At 34.6% G+C, this 25,183-nt stretch overlaps 1 protein-coding gene across 2 annotated transcripts in view; it reads left to right on the plus strand.

The window, feature by feature from the left end:
* Positions 1-25,183, plus strand: part of Mob1b (MOB kinase activator 1B) — a 69,174-nt gene that overhangs the window by 14,513 nt on the left and 29,478 nt on the right. Inside the window, exons 2-3 of one of the 2 annotated variants that reach the window (XM_078021392.1) lie at positions 3,489-3,556; positions 20,054-20,220. In XM_078021392.1, the coding sequence (XP_077877518.1) occupies positions 3,537-3,556; positions 20,054-20,220 (187 nt within the window). In that variant the 5' untranslated portion in view covers positions 3,489-3,536. The remainder of the gene's footprint in view (positions 1-3,488; positions 3,557-20,053; positions 20,221-25,183) is intronic. The other variant, XM_005333265.5, reaches the window with a different exon arrangement.

Genomic DNA, 25,183 nt, shown 5'->3' on the forward strand with positions numbered 1-25,183 from the left:
AGTTTTTTAAACAAATCAATAATTTCATTTTTTTCATGGCAGAAGGTGGGGGTGTGACTGATTTGTTGTTGTTGTTCTGATTAATTTTCCCTCATAAAGATTTTAGGGAAAATATAAAAAGGTGGCTACTGTGCACAGAAAGATTTGGAACATCTGTTTATTGGGCCACTGTCACACATTTTTCTTAATACCTTTATTTATTTATTTTTATGTGGTGCTGAGGATCCAACCCAGTGCCTCACACACATTCTAGGCAAGCGCTCTGCCACTGAGCCACAATTCTAGCTCCTATTACACAGTTTTATAGAGACCTTATAGAGACTTTTGTTTCCTTCCTTATTTCCTATAGTATGTACTAGGGATGGAGTGCAGGAGTGTGTTAGGTAGAGTTCAGGGACACCAGGATAGTGGAGGCAGGGTATAAGAAGGATGCCACTGGAGGACAGGACAGGGGAGACAGTCATATAGTCATGTTCCTGTTTAGGATAAGTCCCATTACCATGATGGCTCCCACCACTGAGAACTTATCACCATAACAACTCTTGCCTACAGCTTCAGTATTTTAAAATGACTAACAGGGGTAAATTGGACATTCTAATTAGGTTTTCTAAAGTAACCAATAGGAGAAAATTGCAAATAATCTAATCAGGTATCCTAGGGTAACCAATGGGGGCAAATGGGGTTAAGGTCTTTTATCAGGTCAGTATAAGGAAGAAACTGCTTCACAGCTCAACATATAAAACATTTTATTTCCAGACATCAGAGCCTTGAACCCCTCATCTCTTGCTCAGCCCACTCCACTCTACCTTATGAAGTGCTATTTCTACTTTTACCTTCAATAAATCTGTACTTTGCCTGTTACTTGTGTGTGCCTTGCCCAATTCTTTGGGCCACCAAGGACTTGGGATCCCAACTAGACACCCTGATGATAACAGGGTACTTTACCACTTAGCTATATCCATAGCCATTTTTATTTTTCATTTTTAGATAGTGTCATGCCTGGCATAGAGACCTTTTAAGAATTAGCATGTGTCAGGTGTATGATTACTCTCTACCCCATAAATTGTGTTCCCGATACTAGTGAAGTAGTGCTCATTACCTGCATCCCTACCAGCATTGTACCACTAAGAAAACAATCATAAAACTTCTTGGATTTTTTTTTTGTAATATTTTTTTAGTTGTAGATGGACACAATATCTTTATTTATTTATTTTTTTTGTGGTGCTGAGGATTGAACCCAGTGTCTCACATGTGCAAGGCAGGTGCTCTATCATTGAGCCCCAGCCCCAGCCCCAGCCCCAGCCCATTGGACTTTTTTTTTCTTTTTCTTTTTTGTGGTGCTAATGATTAAACCCTGGATCTTGCACATACAAGGCAAGTGCCCTACCACTGAGCTATATCCTGAGCCCTGGATAATTTAATACAAGCTTTTCCAAGGATATTCCCCCCCCCACACACCCTCGCCCCTGCCACTCCGTTCCAGGGATGGAATACAGGGTGCTCTCCCACTGAGTTATACCCCCAGCCCTTTTTATTTTTTATTTTGAGACAGGGTCTCCTTATGTTGCTGAGGTGTTTGCTGAGTTACTGAGACTGGCCTTATACTTATGATCCTCCTGCCTCAGTCTCCCTGATTGATCATTGTGATTATAGGCCTGTGCCACCATTCCCAGCTTGTTCACCTATATTTCTAATGACATAGTAAGGGAAATTGCAGCCTTTGTCATTACTCCTTCCTTGGTTCCTTCCCTCTCCCTTTTATGCATGCTAATCACTCTATCACTGAACTGCATTCCCAGTCCCTTCTTCTATTTTAAAAGGAGAAAAATATATGCTAACATTTGGAATGAAGCTCTTTAATAAATGAAATTAACAATTTCATTTAAAAATGAAGTCATGTGACAGGTAGAGGATAGAATATAATTTGAAAATCCTTTGTCTATAAATGTGTTTTACAGTTAAAAAAAGAAGTTTAAAATAACTTACTTGGAAAATGTTTCTCTTTTTTTTTCTAAGATAGGCAAGTAATATAAGTTAGTAAAGCAGACTATTTTTTACAAAGTGAGATATTTGATTCAAATTGTATTTCTTTTTTTTTTTTTTTTTTTTGCAGGGGGTGTGGGGGGCAAGATGCTGGGGGTTGAACCTAGGCCCTTGAGCATACTATGCATGTGATTCACCACTGAGCTATTTCCCCTGCAGCCTTATATTGGATTTCTTTTTTTAAAAAAATTTATTTATTCTAATTTGTTACATATGATAGCAGAATGTATTACAATTCAAATTATACATATAGAACACAATTTTTCTTGTCTCTGGTTGTACACAAAGTATAGTTACGCCATTGTGTCTTCATTCATGTACTTAAGATCATGATGTCCATCTCATTCCACTGTCTTTCCTACCCCCATGCCCTCTCCCTTCCCCTCCCACCCCTTTGCCCTATCTAGTGTTCCTCTGATCCTCCAGTGCTCTGCCTCCAAACCTCATCATGAATCAGTTATATTGGATTTCTTATTATCTTTCTGATATTTAATTCAGGAAATAAACTGATAATTTAATGCAAATAATAAACATGTTTGGGAGGCAGATGACATTTATAGCTATAATAATTATGTATAGATAGATTCTGTTTGTCTTTTTTTCCCCTTCTGTATTCTAGTGTGTATGTGTGTATGTGTATGTGTGTGGTGGGTGGGTGTGGTAGTGAGGGGATTGGGTGGGTCAGATTGAACCCAGGGCCTCACACATGCTAGGCAACCTGTCTGTCACTGAGCTATACCCAGCCTTGGCGTAGGAGTTAAAGCTCTTTTTCACTTATTGTCTTGTATTTATTGCTTTTCTCATAGGGTCTGATTAGAAAGCTATGCCACGTTTTTTCTTTCTGGATTATTATTATTTTTTAAAATATTTATTTTTTAGTTGTAGTTGGACACACACCTTTATTTCACTTGTTTATTTTTGTACGTGGTGCTGAGGATTGAACCCAGGGTCTCGCACGTGGGATGCGAGCACTCTACTTCTGAGCCACAACCCCGGTCCCTCTGGATTATTTTAAGGTGGAAAATTCTTTTCCCAGTCACTCCTAAAGTATGAGTAAACTGTGATGTTCAATTGCTTTTGCTTGTGAAGAGTATGCATGTATGCTATGTTCATTGATTTTGAGCATTTATAAATGGAACTATTATAAGCATAAGTTTATGTTAGGGCAACCTAGAATACTCTTTATCAGTAAATATATGCAAACCCTGCTAGCCTCATGAACTTATGCCTTTAAAATTAAAAAAAAAATATATATATATAAAGGTATATATATAACCCAGGACCTTGAGTATATAAGCACACTTTCACTGAGCTACACCTCCAGCCCCTGTTCTTTTACAGCATTAAAAAAAAAAAAAGTTTATTTATTTATTTTTTGCAGTACTAGGGGTTAAACCCTTGAGTGCTCTATTACTAAATGCTTTTTATTTTTTATTTTGAGACAGGATCTCCCTAAATTGTGATCGAACTTGTGATCCTCCTGACTTGGCCTCATGAGTTGCTGGAATTACAGGTGTGAGTCACCATGCCCAGCTCAAGTATTCTGATGATTTGCAATTGTTCACATGTCTGGATTCTGGGTAGGCTCTTATAAGTCAGGCTTAAAAAAACAGAGCTTAGAATTTAGGTAGTTTCAGTATAGATTTTATTGCAAAGTCATTGTATTTTTTGTCCTTGTTTTTCTTATTCGTAAAATAAGGGTTATAATTTGGCAACCTATAGTCTTTCTGATATTTAGGTGTTAAGATTTATGGTGACTCGTGGAATTGGTAAGAATATGATCAAACTTCTGGATAAATTATTTACTTTTAGTCATTTTTGTTTTTAGGTCAATCATTTGAAGCTCTAGGGTCCTGTGATTTTTTTTTTTTTTTTAGGTATTTTCTATTATTTTGCAGTTGCTTATTTAAAATGTGAACTACTTAGATGTAACTTAGCTTGTCTGTGGAACAAGTTGCTAGTTACCGAAAGATATGGTGCAACTATATTTACTTGATATTAGTTATTGAGAACTGTCAGTGTACCTTTAGTATTCTGTATATCTTTACATACTATTTAATTTCCAGAACCATCTGCATGGTAAATGATATTCTTGGCAATTAGAACAACTAAATAGCTTACCTAAAGTCACATAACTTCTACCAGACAGATCAGTTCTAATCCAGGTTACCAAACTGCAAAAATCAACCTTTTTTGAGAAGGTGGGGGGATTCATATGAAATAAATAATGCTTGAATTAAATAATAACAATGCATGGAATTCCCCCCCCCCCCACCGTACAAGGATTAAACTCAGGGTGATACATCCAGCCCTTTTTATTTTTATTTTGAGACAGGTTTTCTCTAAGTTGCCCAGGCTGGCCTTGAACTTTTGATTCTCTTGCTTCAGCCTACTGAATAGCTGGGAGTATAGGTGTGTGCCACCATGCCTGGTACCATCTTTTGATTAAGCATTCAATTTTTTTTTTAAAGTTAAATTTTCAAATTTTAAAAATTATTCGTATTTTGTCAGAATTACACATTACATGGTTTAATTTAGGATCAAATAGTTCTGTAAGGCTTTTGATAAAAGCAACCTCCTTTTTCTATTTCCTAGATTCAGCCTCTTTGAATCCTTTTACTTGATTGTTTTGATATTTAATTTTATATGTTAAAAATAACATGTTTATATTGTTACTTCTTGATTTCCTCATTTTGGGGCATTAACTATTGAATTTTGTGAAAGAAAAGTATATTTTACCTCATCCTTACTACCAAATCTCACATTCATAATATGTCCCATCCTACTACCTTCTCAATATACTTAGTACTAAATAAACACTGTGGATAGTTGAGCTATGTACTATGTTGTAATTTTGTTTTTCCTTTTCAGAACAACTTTATGCTATTTTTGGAATAGTTTTATTTAATTTTTTATGTAGTCATTCCCCAAAACTTGCCCCAGTTAACCTTCAAATACATTGAGATTATTTTACTTTATCTTTTTTTTTTTTTTTGGTACCAGGGATTGATCCCAGGACCACTTAACCAATGACCAACATACCCAGCACCATTTATTTTTTATTTAGAGACAGGGCCTCACTTGAGTTGCTTAAGGCCTTGCTAAATTGCTGACACTAGTTTTGAAATTGCAGTCCTCTTGCCTTAGCCTCTAAGCTGCGCTGGGATTACACTGTGTGCCACCACACTGAGCTCACTTTATTTTCTGGAACATATTTCTGTGGAGCTTTCTGGTTTTCTCTGGTCTATATTGGTTGATATTATCTAGTCCTGCTGCATTGCTGTCAGTTTTGAAATTTCCCTTTACCTTCATCCTAGAATTCTCCTTGCATAGTTCTTGAGTTAAATTTCTTATCTTTTGGATTCATGTCTTCTTCTTTGATTTACTCCTTTTAGTGTGGCAGATCAAAAAATGTTTTGAACCTTTATATATTTATAAGTTTATAATGTGTCCATACTTGATTGGTATCAGCAAAGGCCATTAGAATTCTAGATTGGAACTAATTTTCCCATACAATTTAGTTTTCTTTTGTCTGAAGTTCAAATTCTCTTTTTTGTTGAGAATTCTAAATGCCTTTCTGGTTCCTGATACTGTATGAAACTTTTTTAAAATTTAATTTTAAGATCTTTACATTCATTTCTTAAAATTTCATAATGGCATTTTCTGGTGTGGATCTATTTTCATCCACTGTGTTTGGTGGGTTCTCCTTGAGGCTATAGGGTATTTTTAGTTCTTAGAAAATTCCTGATTTGTTTCTTTGATTCAAAAATATTTTCTGTTTTCTCTGTTATATCTTTGTGAATTCCCTATAACCTACTTATTGATTGGATCTCTTGGATTGGTTCTTCATTTTCTTTTCTATCTTTTTGACCACCAGTATTCTGGTAGACTACTTCAGTTTTATTTCCTATTCCTTTTATTTTATTTCTGCTACCTTTAAAAAATTTTGAGAGTCCTAATTAAATTCTCTTTTTCATATCATATTATTTCTTGAAGCAAAAATAATTTTTATTGCTGAGGATATTATTATTATTATTATTATTATTTAATATTTATTTTTTTAGTTGTAGTTGGACACAATGCCTTTATTTCATTTATTTATTTTTATGTGGTGCTGAGGATCGAACCCAGGGTCCTGCAAGTGCCAGCGCTCTACCGCTGAGCCATAACCCCAGCCCCTGCTGAGGATATTACTGATTTTTTTTTTTTTTTTTTGTATCGTTTGTCCTCCAGTTGCTTTGTTCTGTCAATTTTGGTGTGATCTATGTAGAAGCTTCCTTCATGTGTCTGGCAATCTTTTTGCGTTTCTGCTTTTATTTATAAGCAGGATCACTAAAAAACCAATTGGATCTCTGCATTGAAGTGTATGGAAGGCATAGGCATGTCAGTGTCAGCTTTGCTGAAGGGCAGTATGGCTAGGCTGTTTCCTTGCGGAACTCCTGGTATTTTTTTCCAGGATTTTAATTTTACATCTGGTATGGTTACATTTGCCAGAAAAAGCTTTTCTGCTCTTTGTTTGGAGGTTGTTATCCTGGCTGCAAAGCTTTTGGGGTCCTGATTGCGGGGAAAAGACAGGGGTCTCAACATTGATTATTCAAACTCGCTTTTCAGTATTATGTGTGATGTGTGTGCCTTGCCTGCAAGTTTACCTGTGTCTCCCAAGCCAGAGACACTATGTTTGATCTCTCCACAGAATAAATCTTGAGTTTCTAGTCTTTTCTTAGGGTAAGGTTAGTATAGAACCCTTTTGTGTGGGTATCAAGTGTGTCTGGGGATGTAACTGCTTCTGCTGCTTTTTCTGGGCGGTAGGGCAGTACTGGGGTTTGAATTCAGGATCTTTGCATATGCAAATGCTTTATCACTGAGCTACACGTGAGATAGAGTCTTGCTAAGTTGCCCAAAATGGCCCCAAACTTGTGATTCTCCTGCTTTAGCCTCCTATGTAGCTGGAATTACAGGCATGTACCACCTCACCTAGTTTTTACTGCGTCTTAAAACAGGTTGTTGAAAGTCTTATTTCATCTTGACTCTCATTTCTGGAGTATTCTACTTCTATAGGTACTACTAATTCCTGAACATTTTATGGGAGTTATGATATAAATTAAGTTGTTTCTAACTTTAGCATTAGAATTAGGTTTTCTTAGATACATTATGCAATTATTCATCTTTATAGTTTCCAAAACTTTATTATTGTCTCCTCTTTTATTCTTTATTTTTAGGGGAAAATGTTTTTTTTTTTTTTTTTAATGTACTGAGGATTGAACCCAGGGTACTTAACCACTGAGCTACATCCTTATTCCTTTTTTCTTTTTAAAATTTTTTCTTTTTAGTCATATAGGATAGTAGAATCTATTTTGATATGTTTATACAAACATTGAATATATCCTATTCTAATTTGTTTTCTAGTCTTGTGAATTACATGATGGGGAGATTCACTGTGGTGTATTCATAAACATACATAGTAAAGTTATGTCAGATTCATTCCACTGTCTTTTATTTCTATGTTCGTTCCCTTCCCTTCATTCCCCTTTGTCTACTCCACGGAACTTCTATTCTTCCCCTTCCTTCCTCCTTGTTGTGGGTTAGCATCCACTTATATCAGGAATAATATTTGACCTTTGGTCTTTTGGGATTGACTTAATTTCACTTAGCATGATAGTCTCCAGATTCATACATTTAGTGGCAAATCCATAATTTCATTCTTCTATATGGCTGAGTAATATTCCATTTGTGACACGAACCATATTTTTTTCTTCATCCATTCATCTGTTGAAGGGCATCTTGGTTGGTTCCATAGGTTAGCTATTGTGAATTAAGATGTTATAAACATTGATGTGGCTGCATTGTTGTAGTATGCTCATTTTAACTCATTTGGGTACATACAAAGGAGTGGGATAACTGGGTAAAATAGTGGTTCCATTCCAAGTTTTCTAAGGAATTTAGATACTGCTTTCCAGGGAGGTTACACCAATTTGCAGTCCCTCCAGAATGTATGAATGTATTCTTTTCTCCACATCCTTGCCAACATTTATTGATACTTGTATTCTTGGTAATTGCCCCTATTAGCTGTTGTAGTCGTCATTGTGTATAGTGTCATCCTTCGTGTCCCCCCACACACACACTTTTTTAAGTTGCTGAGGCTGGCTTTGAATTTGCAATCCTTCTGCCTCAGCCTCCCAAATTCCTGGGATTACAGGTGTGCACTACTGCACCAGGCAGATTATGATTTCTTTTTAAATTTTTCTTTTTTAGTTGTGGTTGGACACAATATCTTTATTTTATTTATTTATTTTTATGTGGTGCTGAGGATTGAACCCAGCACCTTGCACGTGCTAGGCGTGTACTCTACTGCTGAGCCACAACCCCAGCCTCAGATTATGGTTTTTTAAAAATTCACTTTATTGGCTACTTTTAGTAAGGAGTGAGAGAGGCTAATATATATTTCAGCCCATCATCTTTAACTTTTTAGCCGTTGTTCTCAAAAGTTTTCTTATAAGTGCTAATCTATTTTTATTTTATTACCATGTTCTGTTAACCATTAACAACTGTGTCATGTCTAAATGCAAAGAAATTATGTCATTGTGTTGACCTACTTTGTTTTTTGAATTGTCTTTGCTTTGAATTTGTCTGCTGTGTGTTAAGAGTGAGTCTAAAAATCTTTTTCTTTTCAACTAACATTTCCATAGTTCAAGAATTTTTTATAAGAAAACGGAATATCTTTTATGCATCTTCACAGTTTGCCAGTGTTTTAACATGGCAATATTAGATAGCTTAGAGGATTAAAGATCTGTTTGTCATCATTGTTATCAGTTAAATGTCAGTTAAAAGTCTGATTTTAGGTAGGTGAATAATTTTCCTTTTGTTTTATTTCCAGATTAATAATAAAAAGTATTAGGCCTAAGGTTGGGGATGTGGCTCAAGCGGTAATGCGCTCGCCTGGCGTGTGCAGTGCGCTGGGTTCGATCCTCAGCACCACATAAAATAAAGATGTTGTATCCATGGAAAACTAAAAAATAAATATTAAAAAAATTCTCTCAATCTCTCTCTCTCTCTCTCTCTCTCTCTCTCTCTCTCTTTCTCTCAAAAAAAAAAGTATTAGGCCATTAAAATGTTAACGAACCTTTAAAAGTATCTGAGCTTTGCATTTAGAATTTGGTTAACTAAATTGTATAGTATTTTGTTTGAAGCTTAACTGCAGTAGTAGATATTTATTGCTACATGTATGTTATCTAGTTTTCTCTTAATTTGTTCTTGGTTATCAGATCTCTCCTTGACTATTTTGTTTCTTAACAGACTATTTTGATATGCCACATGCCCTTTTAGATATGAAATGTCTCAGTACTGTGGTTTAATAGATATGAAATGTCTCAGTACTATGGTTTAATTTCTAGTTACCTCTCATGGAATTTCTCCCTGTCCCCTTTTTATTCCCTTCTGTCCTTTTTAAGATTATAGCATTTCTCTTTAGTGTGTCTTTCTTTTGTTCAGAAGATAGTTTAGTCCCTTTCATGCAAAACTAACTGTTGAAATCACAGATTGCTTGGTATTTTCCATTTTATCATATGTTTAAGTTAGATTGATATACTTAATCTGTCAGAAGAATGGATAATTTTAAATTAGTCCTATAATAAGAATTTTGTTCCTGAATTTCTTAAAGCTCTTGATTAGAATATTTTAATAGTTGTATAAAGCATTGGTAAATTTTAGAACTTAATTATTACTTATCAGTATTCAATGATGTTTTATACTAATCTGATTTTACTTCAGAAGATTTGCTGTATAGCAAATTTAAGTCTTTAATGTCTTTGACCTTTATTAATTGGTTAAACTTTAATGCCAAATCAGGAATGACCCCTATTTTTTTTTAACTCTTAAAAAAAAAAGTTGCATTTGAAATCTAATCAGCTGCTTTTGAATTGGATTTGTAAGAGAAAATGGTTTTTTAAAAATGTTTAAATTCTAATTAATCATACATGACAGTAGAATACATTTTGACACATCATACATATATGGAGTATAACTTCTCATTGTCTGGTTGTACATGATGTAGAGTTATATAGGTCATGTAATCATGTATGCATGTTAGGGTAATAATGTCCTATTCATTCTGCTATCATTCCTATCCCCATGCCCCCTCTCCCCACTTTGCTCTGTCTAGTCCAAAACCCCATCACCCATTGTGAATTAGCATGGAGTATCAGAGAAAACATTCTCTGCCTTTGGTTCTTTGGGATTGGCTTATTTTGCTTTAGCATAATATTGTAGAAGAAAATGATTTCAACTTTTATATTCACATTGCCAATATTTTTTATGTAACTGCCATTTAATAAAAGAAATAAGAATATCTTCTGGGGGGGGTTGGAGTTGTGGTTCAGTGGTCGAGCGCTCACCTAACATGTGGCATCACATAAAAATAAACAAAATAAAGGTATTGTGTACAATTAAAAAATAAATATTAAAAAATATATTATGGGATAGTATCTATTTTTATTGTCATCAGCATTATTTCTTTGTTTTTAAAAAAATATTAATCCAGTGAATTTATTATAAATGAAGATAGTACAGATTATTTAATGAATATGATGAAAACTTTCTGCTATTACTGTTTAATAGAAAAATTAATAGAAAAATTTTTAAAAAGAATAAACTATAGAATATAACCTACTGTGAGTGTTTTCATTGAATAAAAAAATCTGAGGGCTGGGGTTGTGGCTCAGTGGCAGAGCGCTTGCCTAGCATTTGAGGTATTGGGTTTGATTCTCAGCACAATAAATAAATGAATGAATAAATGAGTGAATGTCCATCAACAACTAAAAAAAATATTAAAATAAAAGCAAAAATATCTGAACTTATTTGTCATGAACTTAAGAGTATGATTTTATCTGAAACATACGTCTATAGGATTAGAAAATAAATGTGGAGCTCAGAATATTTAGGGAAAAAAATTAATGTTTTCATAATAGCTTTAGAGAGGGAGGATCTTCTTTGGCTACATTTATGAATTAGGTTTCAGCACCTGCCTGAATTCCTGTATGCAAAATATTGTTTTTTATGTCTCTAAAGAGAAAGTCCATACTGTCTTTCATATTATCAAAGGCTCAAATACACTAAGAATTTGAGACCAAGAGATTAGTAATGAAAAAAATTATTGTATAAATGTTTGAGCATTGTGGGACTTCCATAGTATGTAGCTTAGAGGTGTGTCTAAGGAGTTTACTGGTGTAAGTTATTTTTAATTTTATTGTATTCAGATATGATCTACATATAATGAAATGCTCAAGTCTTAAATATATAGTTTGATTGGTTGAAACAAACATACACTTGTGTAACCCACACATGTTTTAAGGTCTAGAATATTTCATTCACCTCAGAAAGTTCTTTTAACTTAAAAATAAAACCAAGGGGCATTCCTTTTGGGTTTTGTATAATATAAGCATACATTTATACTTCACAAAGTTCTAAACATTCCATTAACTAAATTAGTAGTTTATCTTTTATGGAGGAGGAGCAAGTAGTCCTAGCTCCTGCTGCTTGCATTTGTTGCTAGTTTTTTTTCTTTTTTTCTTTTTGCTACTGGCAACAGAGCTGTTTTAATGATGATTTTTTATTTTATTTTATTATTTTGGTACTTCAGATTGAACCCAGGGCTTTCTACTTCTGAGTTATATCCCCAGCTTTTAAAATTTTTTATTTTGAGACAGTCTCTCACTAAGTTTCAGAGACTGACTTAGAACTTGTGGTCTTCTTCCCTTAGTCTCTCTGGTAGCTGGGATTATAGGCTTGCACCACTGTGACCAGCTACAGTGATCATTTAGATGAGCAAGGAATTGGGATGGCACTTACTTACTCAACTCCTAGGTCCTTAAAGAGAATAGCTCACATCAGTTTCATGTCATTTCTTTCTTTTTCTTTTCTTTTTTTTTTGGCCTTATTCAAGATTGAACACAGGGCTTTGTGCATGCCAGGCAAGCCTCTTACCACTGAGGTACATCCCCAGCTTTTTTATTTTTATTTTAAGACAAGATCTTGCTGATTTTCCCAGGCTGCCCTTAAACTTGTGATCCTCTTAGTCTCTTAAATGACTGGAATTACAGGAGTGTGCCTCTGTGCTTGGCTCCTATCCATTATTATAGTTAACTCTGTTCTCCACTTAAAGAGATTAATAAACATCTGCTATAAGATAGTGAAACAGCTTTAATAAACTTTCTTAAAGCTAGATTAGTTCAAGGTAACTTTTTAAAATCAACAATTATTGATCATTTATTACATTCCAAAGTAGCTTCTGAAAAAAATACACAAATAGATTGATAGGACCTGCCCCTAAATAATACATAGTGGTAGGAGAGACAGTTGAGGCTACCATACAATTTTCATTGCTAGATAAATATAGTAATAGAAGATTCTTTAGAATATAACAGTGCCTAATAGAGGAAGATTGTTATTTTTTTTTTTAGGGGATCCAAAGGTATTTTTCTCTTGAGAATGTATCAAAGCAGGTTTATGTGATGAAAATTGAGAGAATCAGTTATATCACGTCTACATTCCAATTTTCCTTCTTGTAGTACCAGTAGTGAGCCTTCAAATTCATAGAGACTAATCCAGATTCTAGGGACCCTCTTTGAGAAAAATGAATAAAAATTAAAGTAGAAATTAGAAAGTGAACATTTATAATGAGAAAAATCACAAGTTTCAAATTTAATAAAGCCAACGAAGTTACTACATTGCAGCTTGAATGATCTTTCCCCACTGTTGTTATCGTGGCTTTTTTTTTTTTTTTTTTTTTTTGCGGACACAACATCTTTGTTTGTATATGGTGCTGAGGATCGAACTCGGGCCGCACGCATGCCAGGCGAGCACATTACCGCTTGAGCCACATCCCCAGCCCCAATTATTGTTTATTTTAATTTTTAGTTTTGTTTTGCAGAATTGGGGATTGAACCCAAGGGTGCTGTACTAACAAGCTCATGCCCAGGCTTTTTTTTTTTTTTTTAAATTTTGAGACAGGGTCTTGCTAAGTTGATCAGCTGGCCTTGAACTGAGATCTTCCTGCTTCAGCCTCCCAAGTTGTTGGGGTTACAGGTTTGCGCCAACATGCCTGGCTATAAACCACTTTTTATTTACCCATTTATCAGTTGATGAACACTTGAGTTGTTTCTACATTTTGTTTATTCTGAATAAACAAAACATTGTTTTTTAGTTGCCATGAACATTAATGTATAAGTTTGTTTTTTTAAAAATACTTATTTTTTTTAGTTATAGGTGGGCAGAATATCTTTGTTTTATTTTTATGTGGTGCTGAGGATCAAACCCAGTGCCTCATGCATGCTAGGTGAGTTTTCTACTTCTGAGCCACAACACCAGCCCCAAGTAAATTTTTTTTTAAATGTGAACATTTAAAAAAATTTTTTTTGGGGGAATATACCCAGTAATTGCTCATCCTCCTGTCTGAACCCCTGTACATTTACTGTCTCTTATTTTTGCTAGAATATTTGGATTCCTAGTATGTCGACTTTTTAAACTAACTCATTCACTTAGCAATATTAAGTGAAGTATTCAGGTCATTTCGTGACTTGCTCATTTCTTTTTATTACTGAACAGAACCATTGTATGGGCGTGCTACAGTTTAACTCTTCTTGTATAAGGGTATTTGAGTTGCTTACAGTTTTGGTGATTATGATTAAAGCTGCTGTAAATATCCGTGTGCAAATTTTTGCATGGATTTAGGTTTTCAAATGAAATGCTTACTAGATTGAATGGAAAGATTATGTGTAACTTTGTAATATACTGCCAAAGTGTTTTCTAGCTTTGCATCCTTATTGAAAGGAAAGTGACCACAACCCTCAAGCAACCAAGAGATTTTTATTGCAGCAGTGTAAAAGAGGAGAAAAAGAGTGGGAAAGAGAGAAGAAGGAGGGAGAGCAAAGAGAGAGAGGAGAGGAGAGAGAGAGGGAGAGCGAAAGCAAAAGGAAGACCAAGAGCAAGAGAGAGAGAGAGCAAGAGCAAGAGCAAGAGAGAGGGGCCCGGTAGGAGGGAATTTTTTATAGTCCAAATTTAATGGGGTCTCTGGGTCTGCAAGCTGCCTTGTTGGTGTACAGTGATTGGATCATACAGTAGTATCATCTTCTGCCTTCAGGCAGACAGGACAGGCAGAGGCTAGATGTGGGTTTCCGTTGCACCAGACAGGTGGGGGTCCAGTAGTCAGCCTTGAGTGGGGTTGAGTGTTCAGACTTGACACAAACAGGTTTTAAAGGACCAGACAGAGAGGGGTTTGAGTGCGTGGGTTAGCCACATTCGTTCAGCCTGCCCTGCACCTAACACTTGTCAGCATTGGTATAGTCAGTTTTGGATTATAGCCATTTTAATAGGTGTGTTGTAATATGTCATTGTTTTAATTTGTAATTCCCGATGACAAATGATGGGGTGAGCATTTTTTCATGTTCTTATTTACCATCTGTATATCTTTGAGGGAGTTTATCTTTTTTGCCCATTTTTTCATTGGGTTGTTTTCTTTTTCTTTTTTTTATATTGGCTCTTTTTAATTATACATGACAATAGAACATTTTAACATAATTATAAAAGTATGGAATGTATCTTGTCTAATTCAGTCTTCAGTATCTCCCTCTTCCCTTCTCCCACTCCTTGCTCCCTTTCTTTTACTCTCTTGTTCTTTCTGCCATTTACTGGTAAGATTTTTTTTAAATTAATTTCTGTGGATGTACACAAGATGAGATTCTTTGGGGTGTATTCATATACATACATAGGAAAGTTATGTCAGATTCATTGTACTATCTTCTTTCTCTTTTCCCATCCCCCCTCCCTTCTCTTCATTCCCCTTTGTCTATTCCACTGAACAACTACTTTTTTTTTCTTGCCCCCTTCTGCCTTATAGTGGATTAGCTTCCACATATCAGAAAAAACATTTTATCTTTAGTTTTTTTTTTAATATTTGTATTTTAGTTGTATTGGATACAATACCTTTATTTTATTTATTTATTTTTATGTGGTGCTGAGGATCGAATTCAGGGCCTCACACATGCTAAGCAAGTCGTCTACCGCTGAGCCACAATCCCAGCCCCTTGACATTTAGTTCACTTAGCATGATAGTCTCCAGATCCATCTATTTAATGGCAAAAGTCATAAAGTCATTCTTCTTTATGGCTAACTAATACTCTATTGTGTGTATAAATACCACATTTTCTTTTCGTATTTTTGAAGCAGGGATTGAACCCAGGGCCACTTGACCACTGAGCCACATTCTCAGACCTATTTTGTATTTTATTTAGAGATAGGGTCTCACTGAGTTGCTTAGCACCTCACAATTGCTGAGGCTGGCTTTGAACTTGCAATCCTCCTGTCTCAGCCTTCCCAGCTGCTGGGATTACTATTACAGATGTGTGCCATCGTGCCCAGCACCACATTTTCTTTATTGATTCATCTGTTGAAGGGCACCTAGGTTGGCTCCATAGGTTGTTTTTCTTGTTATTGAATTTTAAGAGCTTTTTGTATATTTTGAATATAAGTCTTTTATCATATACTATATGTGGTTTACAGAGATTTTTCTGCTAGTCTGTGGCTTGTCTTTTTTTTAATATTTATTTTTTAGTTGTAGTTGGACGCAATACCTTTATTTATTTATTTATTTATTTATTTATTTTATATGGTGCTGCAGATCGAACCCAGTACCTCACACGTAATAACCACTGAACCACAACAGCAACCCCTTAATATATCTTTAGAATCTCAAAGGGGAAATAAATAATGTTGAAATTTGAAAAGGTAAATCATATTGGAAGAGCATAAGAGAAATGTGTTCAAAACTGTAACTAGGACTGAATTTTTTTTTTTTTTTTTTGATACCAGTGATTGGACCAGGAGTGTTTAACCACTGGGCCACAATGGCATCTTTTTTTTTTTTTGAGACCTGTCTTACAAGGTTGCTTACGCAGGCTTCGAACTTGCAATCCTGCTTTAGCCTCTAAACTGCTGGGATTACAGGTGTGCACTATTGTGCCTGGCAGGACCGAGATCTTTACTAGATAAACCACCCTGTCTTAATCCTCCCAATTTTTTTGCCTTCAAAGAGGCGTAAATGGATCAGGGAAAACAAACCTGAGTATATAGTATGTTTATTTAGAAAGTGATTGCTTCAGGATATTTCCAAAAACTATTAACCTGGCACTCCTTATATATAGTGATTGCATTATTCATATTTCATTCAGAAAGTTCTAAATTCTTTTGATTCTGTGTTGGGGGCTGAAAAGAGAAATTAGCAATCTAATTCCTGTCCCCCTAAATAAACTGCTCTAGGACTTGTTATTGGAATTTTAAAAGGGTGTAATTTACTTGGGGGAAGAATAAGCATGATACAAAGTTTAAAAGTGTACATGCCCTTTAGTACCCCAAGTCTAGGAATTTATCCTGCATCTGCAGAATTGTTTGCAGTAGCAAATGACTAGAAACAACATAGATGTTTATTATTAGAGGACTAATTAAACCATGATATATCCATGTAAGAAATAGTTATAAAATCTGAAGGAATTTAGAAGGAATATGGTAGACTTACTTATACCTTAGTATACAACAATCTTCTAGATATATTAAGTAAAAAACACTATTTAGTATATATACTACAGTATGGCTACAATAGTGTAATAGCCAATGAACATTCTTATGCTTGGATAGGCATGGACTCTACAGAGATACACAGGATACTGGAAACTGTGATTTCTTCTGAGAGTGGAGTGAAAGGGCAACTTTTTTGAAAATTTATTTGAAGGTTTGCATTTATATATCTTAAAATGCTGTGTAAGATACATGGGTTTTGCCATACATTGTTACTATAAGAACTTGCATTTATTGTTGGACTTTTGTGTCCATACTTTGCTGTTTGTGCTTTTGAATTTAAGGGCTTTTATCATTGGTCTTTAGAGGTGGGAATGAGGAGCAATATTGATCACCCCTTCCAATGTAGGGTAGATTCTGGTAGGAGAAGCTGCAGATAAGAATTGAGTAAAATGTCTAATAATAGTTTTTAAAAAGAATATCTTAAAAGTATTGAAGTTAGGATATTCTGCCTGAATTAATCATAAAAGTCAGATTTCCCCTCTAGATGGGAGGGAATTAGATAGAGGACTTATTTTGGAGGTATGAATGTATGTAGAAACAGGACAGAAAAGAAAGAATTAGGAGTCTGCAAGGAACTAAAAACATTTTATAAAACATCTCTAAATTATACTATTTTGTACAAAGTCATTTTCTAGACTTTTAAAAAACAAAACAAAACAAAAATTGAAGAGCAGGTGATAATTTTTGGTTTCCTATGTAACAGAGGAAGAAAATAGCAAAATGAAGAAATAGACCTTCATTTTCTTGATTTCCAATATAGCCCTGAGCTTATTCTGAGGTCACTTGAATCTTGATGCAAGTGAGCATAAGGAAGAGTACACACACATATACATAAAACAGAATTTTTTTAAAAAAATCTGCTTTGAACTTGATATATGAAAAGCTATTTGTTTTCATATTATGGTTATATTTCCCCCCATCTATTCTTAGTGGATAGGGGTGGGATTGGGTGCTGAATCTAGCTTTGTGTATTGCCTTATTATTTCTTTTCTTTCTTTTTTTGAGTTATTTTGATTTCAGAAAAGGGAAGGTAATGAAAATACTAATAGTTGCATAGTATTTTACAGTTTTAAAAGCTTTTCATGGGGCTGGATTTGTGGCTCAGTGGTAGAGTGCTTGCCTAGCACATGAGAGGCACTGGGTTCGAGCCTCAGCACCACATAAAAATAAATAAATAAAATAAAGGTATTGTGACCAACTACAATTAAAAAAGAAAAATATTTTTAAAAAAGCTTTTCACATGTTATTTTTTCACTTTTGCTACTTTTCTATTATATAGGTATTGGTGATGTTTTGTTATTTTTATTAGGCTTTCACTGTTAAAGATAGGTAATTTGCCAGAGATAATATAGCCTTATATGTGTCAATGCTGGGCTTCATAAAATCAGTCTCAGATTATTTTCTTCCTTTCTTTCTACCAAAATATAAAATCTTATGAGGTAGACTGGTAAAAGATTTACTCCAAGAGAGGGGCATTGATCAAAAAAACATTCTGAAACCTAAAACTTGAGGACAGAGAGATTTGATTAGTAGAGGGTTTGGGGGGCAGATGAGCCTCTGACCTGCCTAAGTACTGGCATAGCTGATGTCTTTGAGGTTCTTGGGTACTATTTATAATAACCCTTTTCAGAGTTGCTTGTCACATCTTTAGTTGCTGGATCCAAGCCATCCAAGTGGTGAGTTAATTAAAGGGAGTACAGTTAAGGTTTATATCACATTAGTCATAGGAAAGATATTTTTTGTAATTGATCACACATAAATTAGTAAAGTATCTTTTATAAAATAGACTGGTGAAGTACATTTGTTTACATAAATTAACTAACTAAATTTCGGGTTTTTCATACTAGATTTGATGAAAGGAGAGAACGAAGAGGAAGGTGAAATAAGCCTCAAGCTTGGAAGGCTTAATTATATTTATATATCCCTTGATATCCATTAGGGATTGGGCCCAGGATCCCTCTCAGATACAAAATTGCAGATGGTTAAGTTTCTTTTATTAAAATGGTGTAATATTTGCATATAACCTGTCTACATCCACATATATACTTTTAAAAAAATAATATTAGTTTTTATTTATTTTGTGTGTGTGGTGCTGAGGAGTGAACCCAGTGCCTCACACATGCACTCTACCAGGCAAGCACTCTACCACTGAGCCACAACCCCAGCCTAATATACTTTAATCTCTAGAGTATTTATAATATCTGATACAATGTAAGTGCTGTGTAAATAACTGTTATGCTGTGTTTTTCATAATAATGGCAAAAAAATGTGTCTTTACATGTTCAGTACAGATGGAATTTTTCTCAAGTATTTTCTTTTCTTTCTTTTAATACCTTTATTTCACTTATTTATTTTTATGTGGTGCTGAGGCTCGAACCCAGGGTCTCACACGTGAGAGGCGAGCGCTCTACTACTGAGCCACAATCCCAGCCCCTCAAGTATTTTCAATTGTTTGGTTAAATTCACAGATGCAGAAACCATGGATATGATGTGCCGATTCTATGTATATGTATACATACATGCACTATGTGTCTAGATACACATTCAGAAATTTGAGCAAACAAGCCATACTGATATTTAGTTACTTAACCCTTTAGCCAGAGTTCTGCATTAGATGGTGGCTGATGCTTTCTATAGTTGGGTAGAAAAATATTTAGCTTTTTTCCTTGCTCTAGAATTTTTGTGTTTTATTGATATAAAATTGCATATTTATGCTTCTTATAAGAAGGAAACACATTTGTATTAGAATGAGAGAGTTGTAGATGAAAAAGGAATAAAACGAGAACAGATTATCATGGAAGTACTTTTTCTGTTTTTATAGATTGCAGTCTGTAATCCTGAGTCACTAATTTATTGTGAGTAGCTGAGTTGTAGTTAAAAGGTCTTTTCCTCCTTGGGAGTTAGATTAGGGAATGTAGAGAAAATTTGTTGCTATTTTAAGTAGAGAACATATTATTTACAGCAGTTTTATTGCCATTATTTAATGTGGCTGATATAAGTTTAGGTCTAATGCTGAGTGGGGAGGGAAGCTAAGGGTATATTTGCTGTTAATTTGTGGATGTGGATGTTTAAGATCACTTTCTTTTTGGTACCAGGGATTGAACTCAGGGGCACTCAACCACTGAGCCATATCCCTAACCCTGTATTATATTTTATTTAGAGACAGGGTCTCACTGAGTTGCTTAGCTCCTTGCTTTTGCTGAGGCTACTTTGAACTTTCGATCCTCCTATCTCAGCCTCCCAAGTTGCTGGGATTATAGATGTGCGCCACTGTGCCCGGCAACCTCTATTATTTTTGTCCAGTAATACAGGGTACTAGCCTGTATTGAAGGTCTTGCCTTGAATATTGAAGTGTCTTTTTTTCTTTCTTTTTTTCTTTTCATAGTGGTAGTCGCTCTTCCAAAACTTTTAAACCAAAGAAGAACATCCCAGAGGGGTCTCACCAGTATGAGCTCTTAAAGCATGCAGAAGCCACACTTGGCAGTGGCAACCTCAGAATGGCTGTCATGCTTCCTGAGGGGGAAGATCTAAATGAATGGGTTGCAGTTAACAGTAAGTAGCCTCTCTATTTCTCAGTAGACTCTGAATTAGGTTTTAAGCCTCACTGCAGGTGAATATTGAAGCACTATCTATTCTAAGCTCTAGTTAGCAATCTGTTAAATGGTAGAGTTAAAATATGTATCTCTAGAATTTCATAGCCTGTACTTTAATCATTATGGTAAATTTCTTCCCTCAGTAGCATACTGTTGTCTTGACTAAATTCTACTTCTTCTTTTTCCCTCCCCGACCTTTTTTTGGTATGTTTGTGTTATTGGGGATTAACCCAGGTTGCTTTTTTTTTTTTTTTTTTAAAGAGAGAGTGAGAGAGGAGAGAGAGAATTTTTAATATTTATTTTTTAGTTCTCGGCAGACACAACATCTTTGTTGGTATGTGGTGCTGAGGATCGAACCCGGGCCGCACGCATGCCAGGCGAGCGCGCTACCGCTTGAGCCACATCCCCAGCCCCCAGGTTGCTTTTTTTAAGATATGTTTATTTTAGTTGTAAATGTACCTTTATTTTATTTATTTATATGTGGTACTAAGATCTGAACCTAGGGCCTCATACATCTAGCAAGCATTCTACCACTGAGCAACAACCCCAGCCCCATTTACCCCCAGTCTTTTAAAAATTATTTATTGATTTTTGGTATCAGGGATTAAACCCAGGGATGCTTAACTACTGAGCTACATCCCAGCCCTTTTTATTTTTTATTTTGAGACAAGGTCTTGCTAAGTCACTTAGGGCCTTGCTAAGTTACTGAGGATATCCTCAAACTTATGATCCTCCTGCTGCAGCCTCCTGAGCCACTGGGATTACAGGTGTGTGCAACTATGCCGGGCACCTTTTTTATTTTTTATTTTGAGACAGAATTGCTAAGTTGCTGAGACTAGGGTTGAATTTGCAATTTTTTCACCTCATCCTCTAGAGTTGTTGGAATTATAGGCATGTGGCCTGTACTTATTTTGATTATAGTCTAGTAGTGATATTGTGAAATTAGTATAAGATAAGTTCTAGGAAGAAAAAAACATGTAAATAAAAAGTAAATATACTCTTGGGAATTAAACCAGAGAGAATTGGGGATTGAAAGGTCCAGGGTTTTTCAACATTAGTGAAATAGTTTTTATAATTGAAGAAAATTTATGTGAATTGAGTAAAAATAAAATGAGATTTAGTTAAAAGCATACACTGAATGTTTAGGCCTTATTTATTTTATTTATTTACTTTTTTTGGGGGGGGGGGTTGGTGCTGGGGTATTAAACTCAGTACTAGTGCTGTACCCTGAGCCACTTCCCCAGCCAATGTCCAGGTTTAGTTAAGGAAAAGTAAAACACTATTTTTCTTATAATAATTAATGGTATCTTAATATAATTTAAAATGTCATGTTATTTATATATTATGCTGCCACTAATTAATAACATAGGAAACAGAAGTATTTTATTGGCATGTCTTAAAACCTTATTGCAACAACATTTGGATAAGAACTATATTATTATAATGTGATCACAGATGATATTCAGAATAAATTTCCAATATGTGTACATTCTTTTTTGTACATTGGGGCCTTTGTACCATTTATTTGAGAGTTCACTTACTAATTTTTAAAATGCAAGGATGGGTACGTAGAACTTCTGTATAAAAGATTCCCTCTTTTAAGGATAAAAGCAAATAATCATTTTCTGTCTGTATTGTCTCTTTGTCTCAGTTGTCACAATTATGTATAGTATTGAAATGTCTAGAACTTTGATTCAAACTTTTAAAATTTCACAGATATTCCACACTTATGTTCTAGCTCGACAAAAATTACTTTGGACTAATACATTAGAACATCTGCTTAGAAGACAATTCTGTTTTGTAAATACAGTATTTGATTGAAATATTGGACTCTAACATTTTCCTTATTAATACTAATCCTCTGAAATTATGCTTGATGGGGTTACCAGGGTTTGAGACTGAAGAGGTATTTCCACTCATTGATAGTGATTAAGTAAACATTTTGAGTGCATAGTAAAGGGAATTGTTGATAAGATTGACATCTTAATGGCCTTTTGACTTCAGTACATTTGTCAAATGAAGAAAAATGGTAAGAGATGAGAAATTTTTACAAATTTAATGGCTAGTCTAAGAACCAGAAACCAGAGCCTGATTTGAAAATTCTGCTAGTAGAAAGAAAAGGGAATGATAATTTTTAAAGAAGATAGGAAGAAGGTTCAGTGTTCTGGAAAAAGAAGGGTGCATAAATTATAAATAAATTATTTGTCACAGAATTCTGAGGCCAAATCTTGGTTTAGGAGGAAACTAACACTATTTTTTAGTACTCTATGATTCATCCAATTTTGAAGGTAAGTAATTGAGGTTCAGGGAGATTAAATAACTCAAATGTAAGTAAAGGAGTTGGACTCAAACCTGTCTATCTTATTTCAAAAGCCATGAATTCTTCTCTATTCACGTGGAGGACAATTTAAAAATTATTATTACAAAGTAATAATTTACTATTACTTAGTAGATCTTGGCATATGGAGGAATAGAGCAGGGGAAAAAAAAACTTTTAGAATTTTAGTATAATAGTCCTGCTCTACTTTCTTCAATATTTAAGTTTGATTTCTTTTTTATGTGGTGCTGAGGATCAAACCCAGTATTTCACATGTGTGAGTTAAGTGCTTTACCACTGAGCCACAATCCCAGCCCTAAGTTTGATTTTTTTTTTTTTTTAAGGTCACCTTTTCCTTTGGCTGCTCTAGAAAGTCTGGGTTTAAAAAGCATGATGCTGTTCATGTAAAATTAATAATATGACAAAGATCTTAGAATTATATAAGTAAGAGGGAACAGAGGCTGAGTTAAGTCACCATGTTCAGTGTTTGTCATTAAACATATGAGTAAATGCTTTTTTTCTGCCTGTGATATTTGAAAAGATATATTATCCTAGGAGTACAGGCAATAGATTATTGAAGTCTGGCTGGAAAAGATGTAGGTTATTGGAACATTCTTTATGCTTTCTTTGAGTTAATTTGCAGCAAGTCTTTACTGATTGCTTTGTATCAAAGAAGGGACACACTGAGGGGAAGCTGTTTGCTTCCATAATTTAAACTCCTTTATGAAAAACTCAAGTGATCTCTTTACTATACACTGTAAACTCAATAGGACAAGGGATAGAATCAGTTTTATTCCTCACTGTATTCTTAGAGGCCAGCATATTTTTTAGGACTTGTAGGGCTGTACATTGTTTGGCAAGAGGTAGAAATTTTTACTTTTTTTTGAGTTTTTGTCAAACTAAGAATGCTTGCTCTAAGCTCTAGGGCCAGGGTTAACAATCTTTCTGTAAAAATTCAAATAGTTAATATTTTAGCCTGCCTAGAAACTCTCTTGCAACTATTCAGCTCTGATGCTGTAGGGAAAAAGTTATCATACACATATGTAACTGAATGGGTGTGACTGTATTCCAATAAAATTATTTACAAAATCAGAATGCTAGATTTGGCCAATGATCATACTCTGCTGTAGGGGTAGGATTAAAATAATAGTAAATGAATGGATAATTAACACAGCTAATAGAGGAAAAAAATTCTATAAAGAGCATAGGAAAGAAAATAATCATAATTAAAAAATAGCAGATATTAAGACAGTAGTTTGAAATTGAAATATTAGTAATTATATTAAATATAAAGAAAAAAATTCCAATAAAAAGACAGTGGTATGGGCTGGTGTTGTGGCTCAGTGGTAGAATGCTTGCCTAGCATGCATGAGGCCCTGGGTTCTATCCTCAGCATCACATAAAAATAAAGATACTGTGTCCACCTAATGCTAAAAAAAAAAAAGACAGTGATAGAGTGTTTGCCTAGCATACATATATGAGGCCTTGGGTATGATCCCCCACATGGAAAAAAAGTAAAAAGGGCAGTAATAATGTCAAGGAGGTTATAAATCAGAACAAATTTGCTGCTTTCAAGAGGCATGTTTTATACATATATGAAATGCTTGAAACATTAATACAAAGATGGCTGACAATTATTTCAGATAAAGTAGACTTTAAAACAAAAAACAGTAAAAGCGGGAGATTTAAAAATAGTAAATGATTCACTTTACAAAGAATATATAAAACTTGAAATTATATGTTTCTAATAACACCTCAGGGGCTGGGGTTGTGGCTCAGTGGTGGAGCACTCACCTAACACATGTGATGCACTGGTTTGATCCTCAGCACCACATAAAAATAAATAAATAAATGTATTGTGTCCATTTACAACTAAAAAAAATTTAAAAATATTAAAATCAGTTGACTGAATTAAAAGGAGGAGTGGACAAATCCATATTCATAATGAGAAATTTTAGCATTCCTCTGTCAGTAACCGATGGAAATGTAGAAAATGTAAAAGCTGGGTACAGTGGGGCAATTCCAATAATTCCAGTGACTGGAGGATCGCATAAGTTCAAGGACAGCCTTGATAACATAGCAAGACCTTCAGCAACTTAGCAAGACCCTATTTCAAAACAAAAAAGGCTGGGGATATAGCTCAATGTGTAAGTGCCCCTGTGTTTAATCACAGCACCCTCCCCCCCCCCACAGAAAAAAATCAGTAAGGAATTAGAAAAATTTGAGCAATAAGATTAGCAAACTTGACCTGAAAGATACATGAGCTAAACCTAAGATCATAATTCATGCACATTTTGAAAAATCAGTACATTTCTTTGATCACAATGGAATTTCACTGGAAATTAATAACAAAAAACTTGCAAATCTGTATGTTTGGAAAGAGTAAATACCAATGAAGAATTAGAAAATTTTTGTACTGAAATATAATAATAGATATGTTTTATTAATTTATTTAGCTATTTGTTCTTTTTGGTACTAGGAAGTGAACTTAGAGCTGGGTTTTACCACTGAGCCACATTATCAACCCTTTTTAAAAAATTTTTTATTTTGAGTCAGGATCTCGCTAAATTGCTTAGGGCCTTACTGAGGCTGGTTTTGAATTTCT

The sequence above is a fragment of the Ictidomys tridecemlineatus genome, chromosome 9 (assembly GCF_052094955.1).
Source record: "Ictidomys tridecemlineatus isolate mIctTri1 chromosome 9, mIctTri1.hap1, whole genome shotgun sequence".
NCBI classification, from domain to species: domain Eukaryota; kingdom Metazoa; phylum Chordata; class Mammalia; order Rodentia; family Sciuridae; genus Ictidomys; species Ictidomys tridecemlineatus.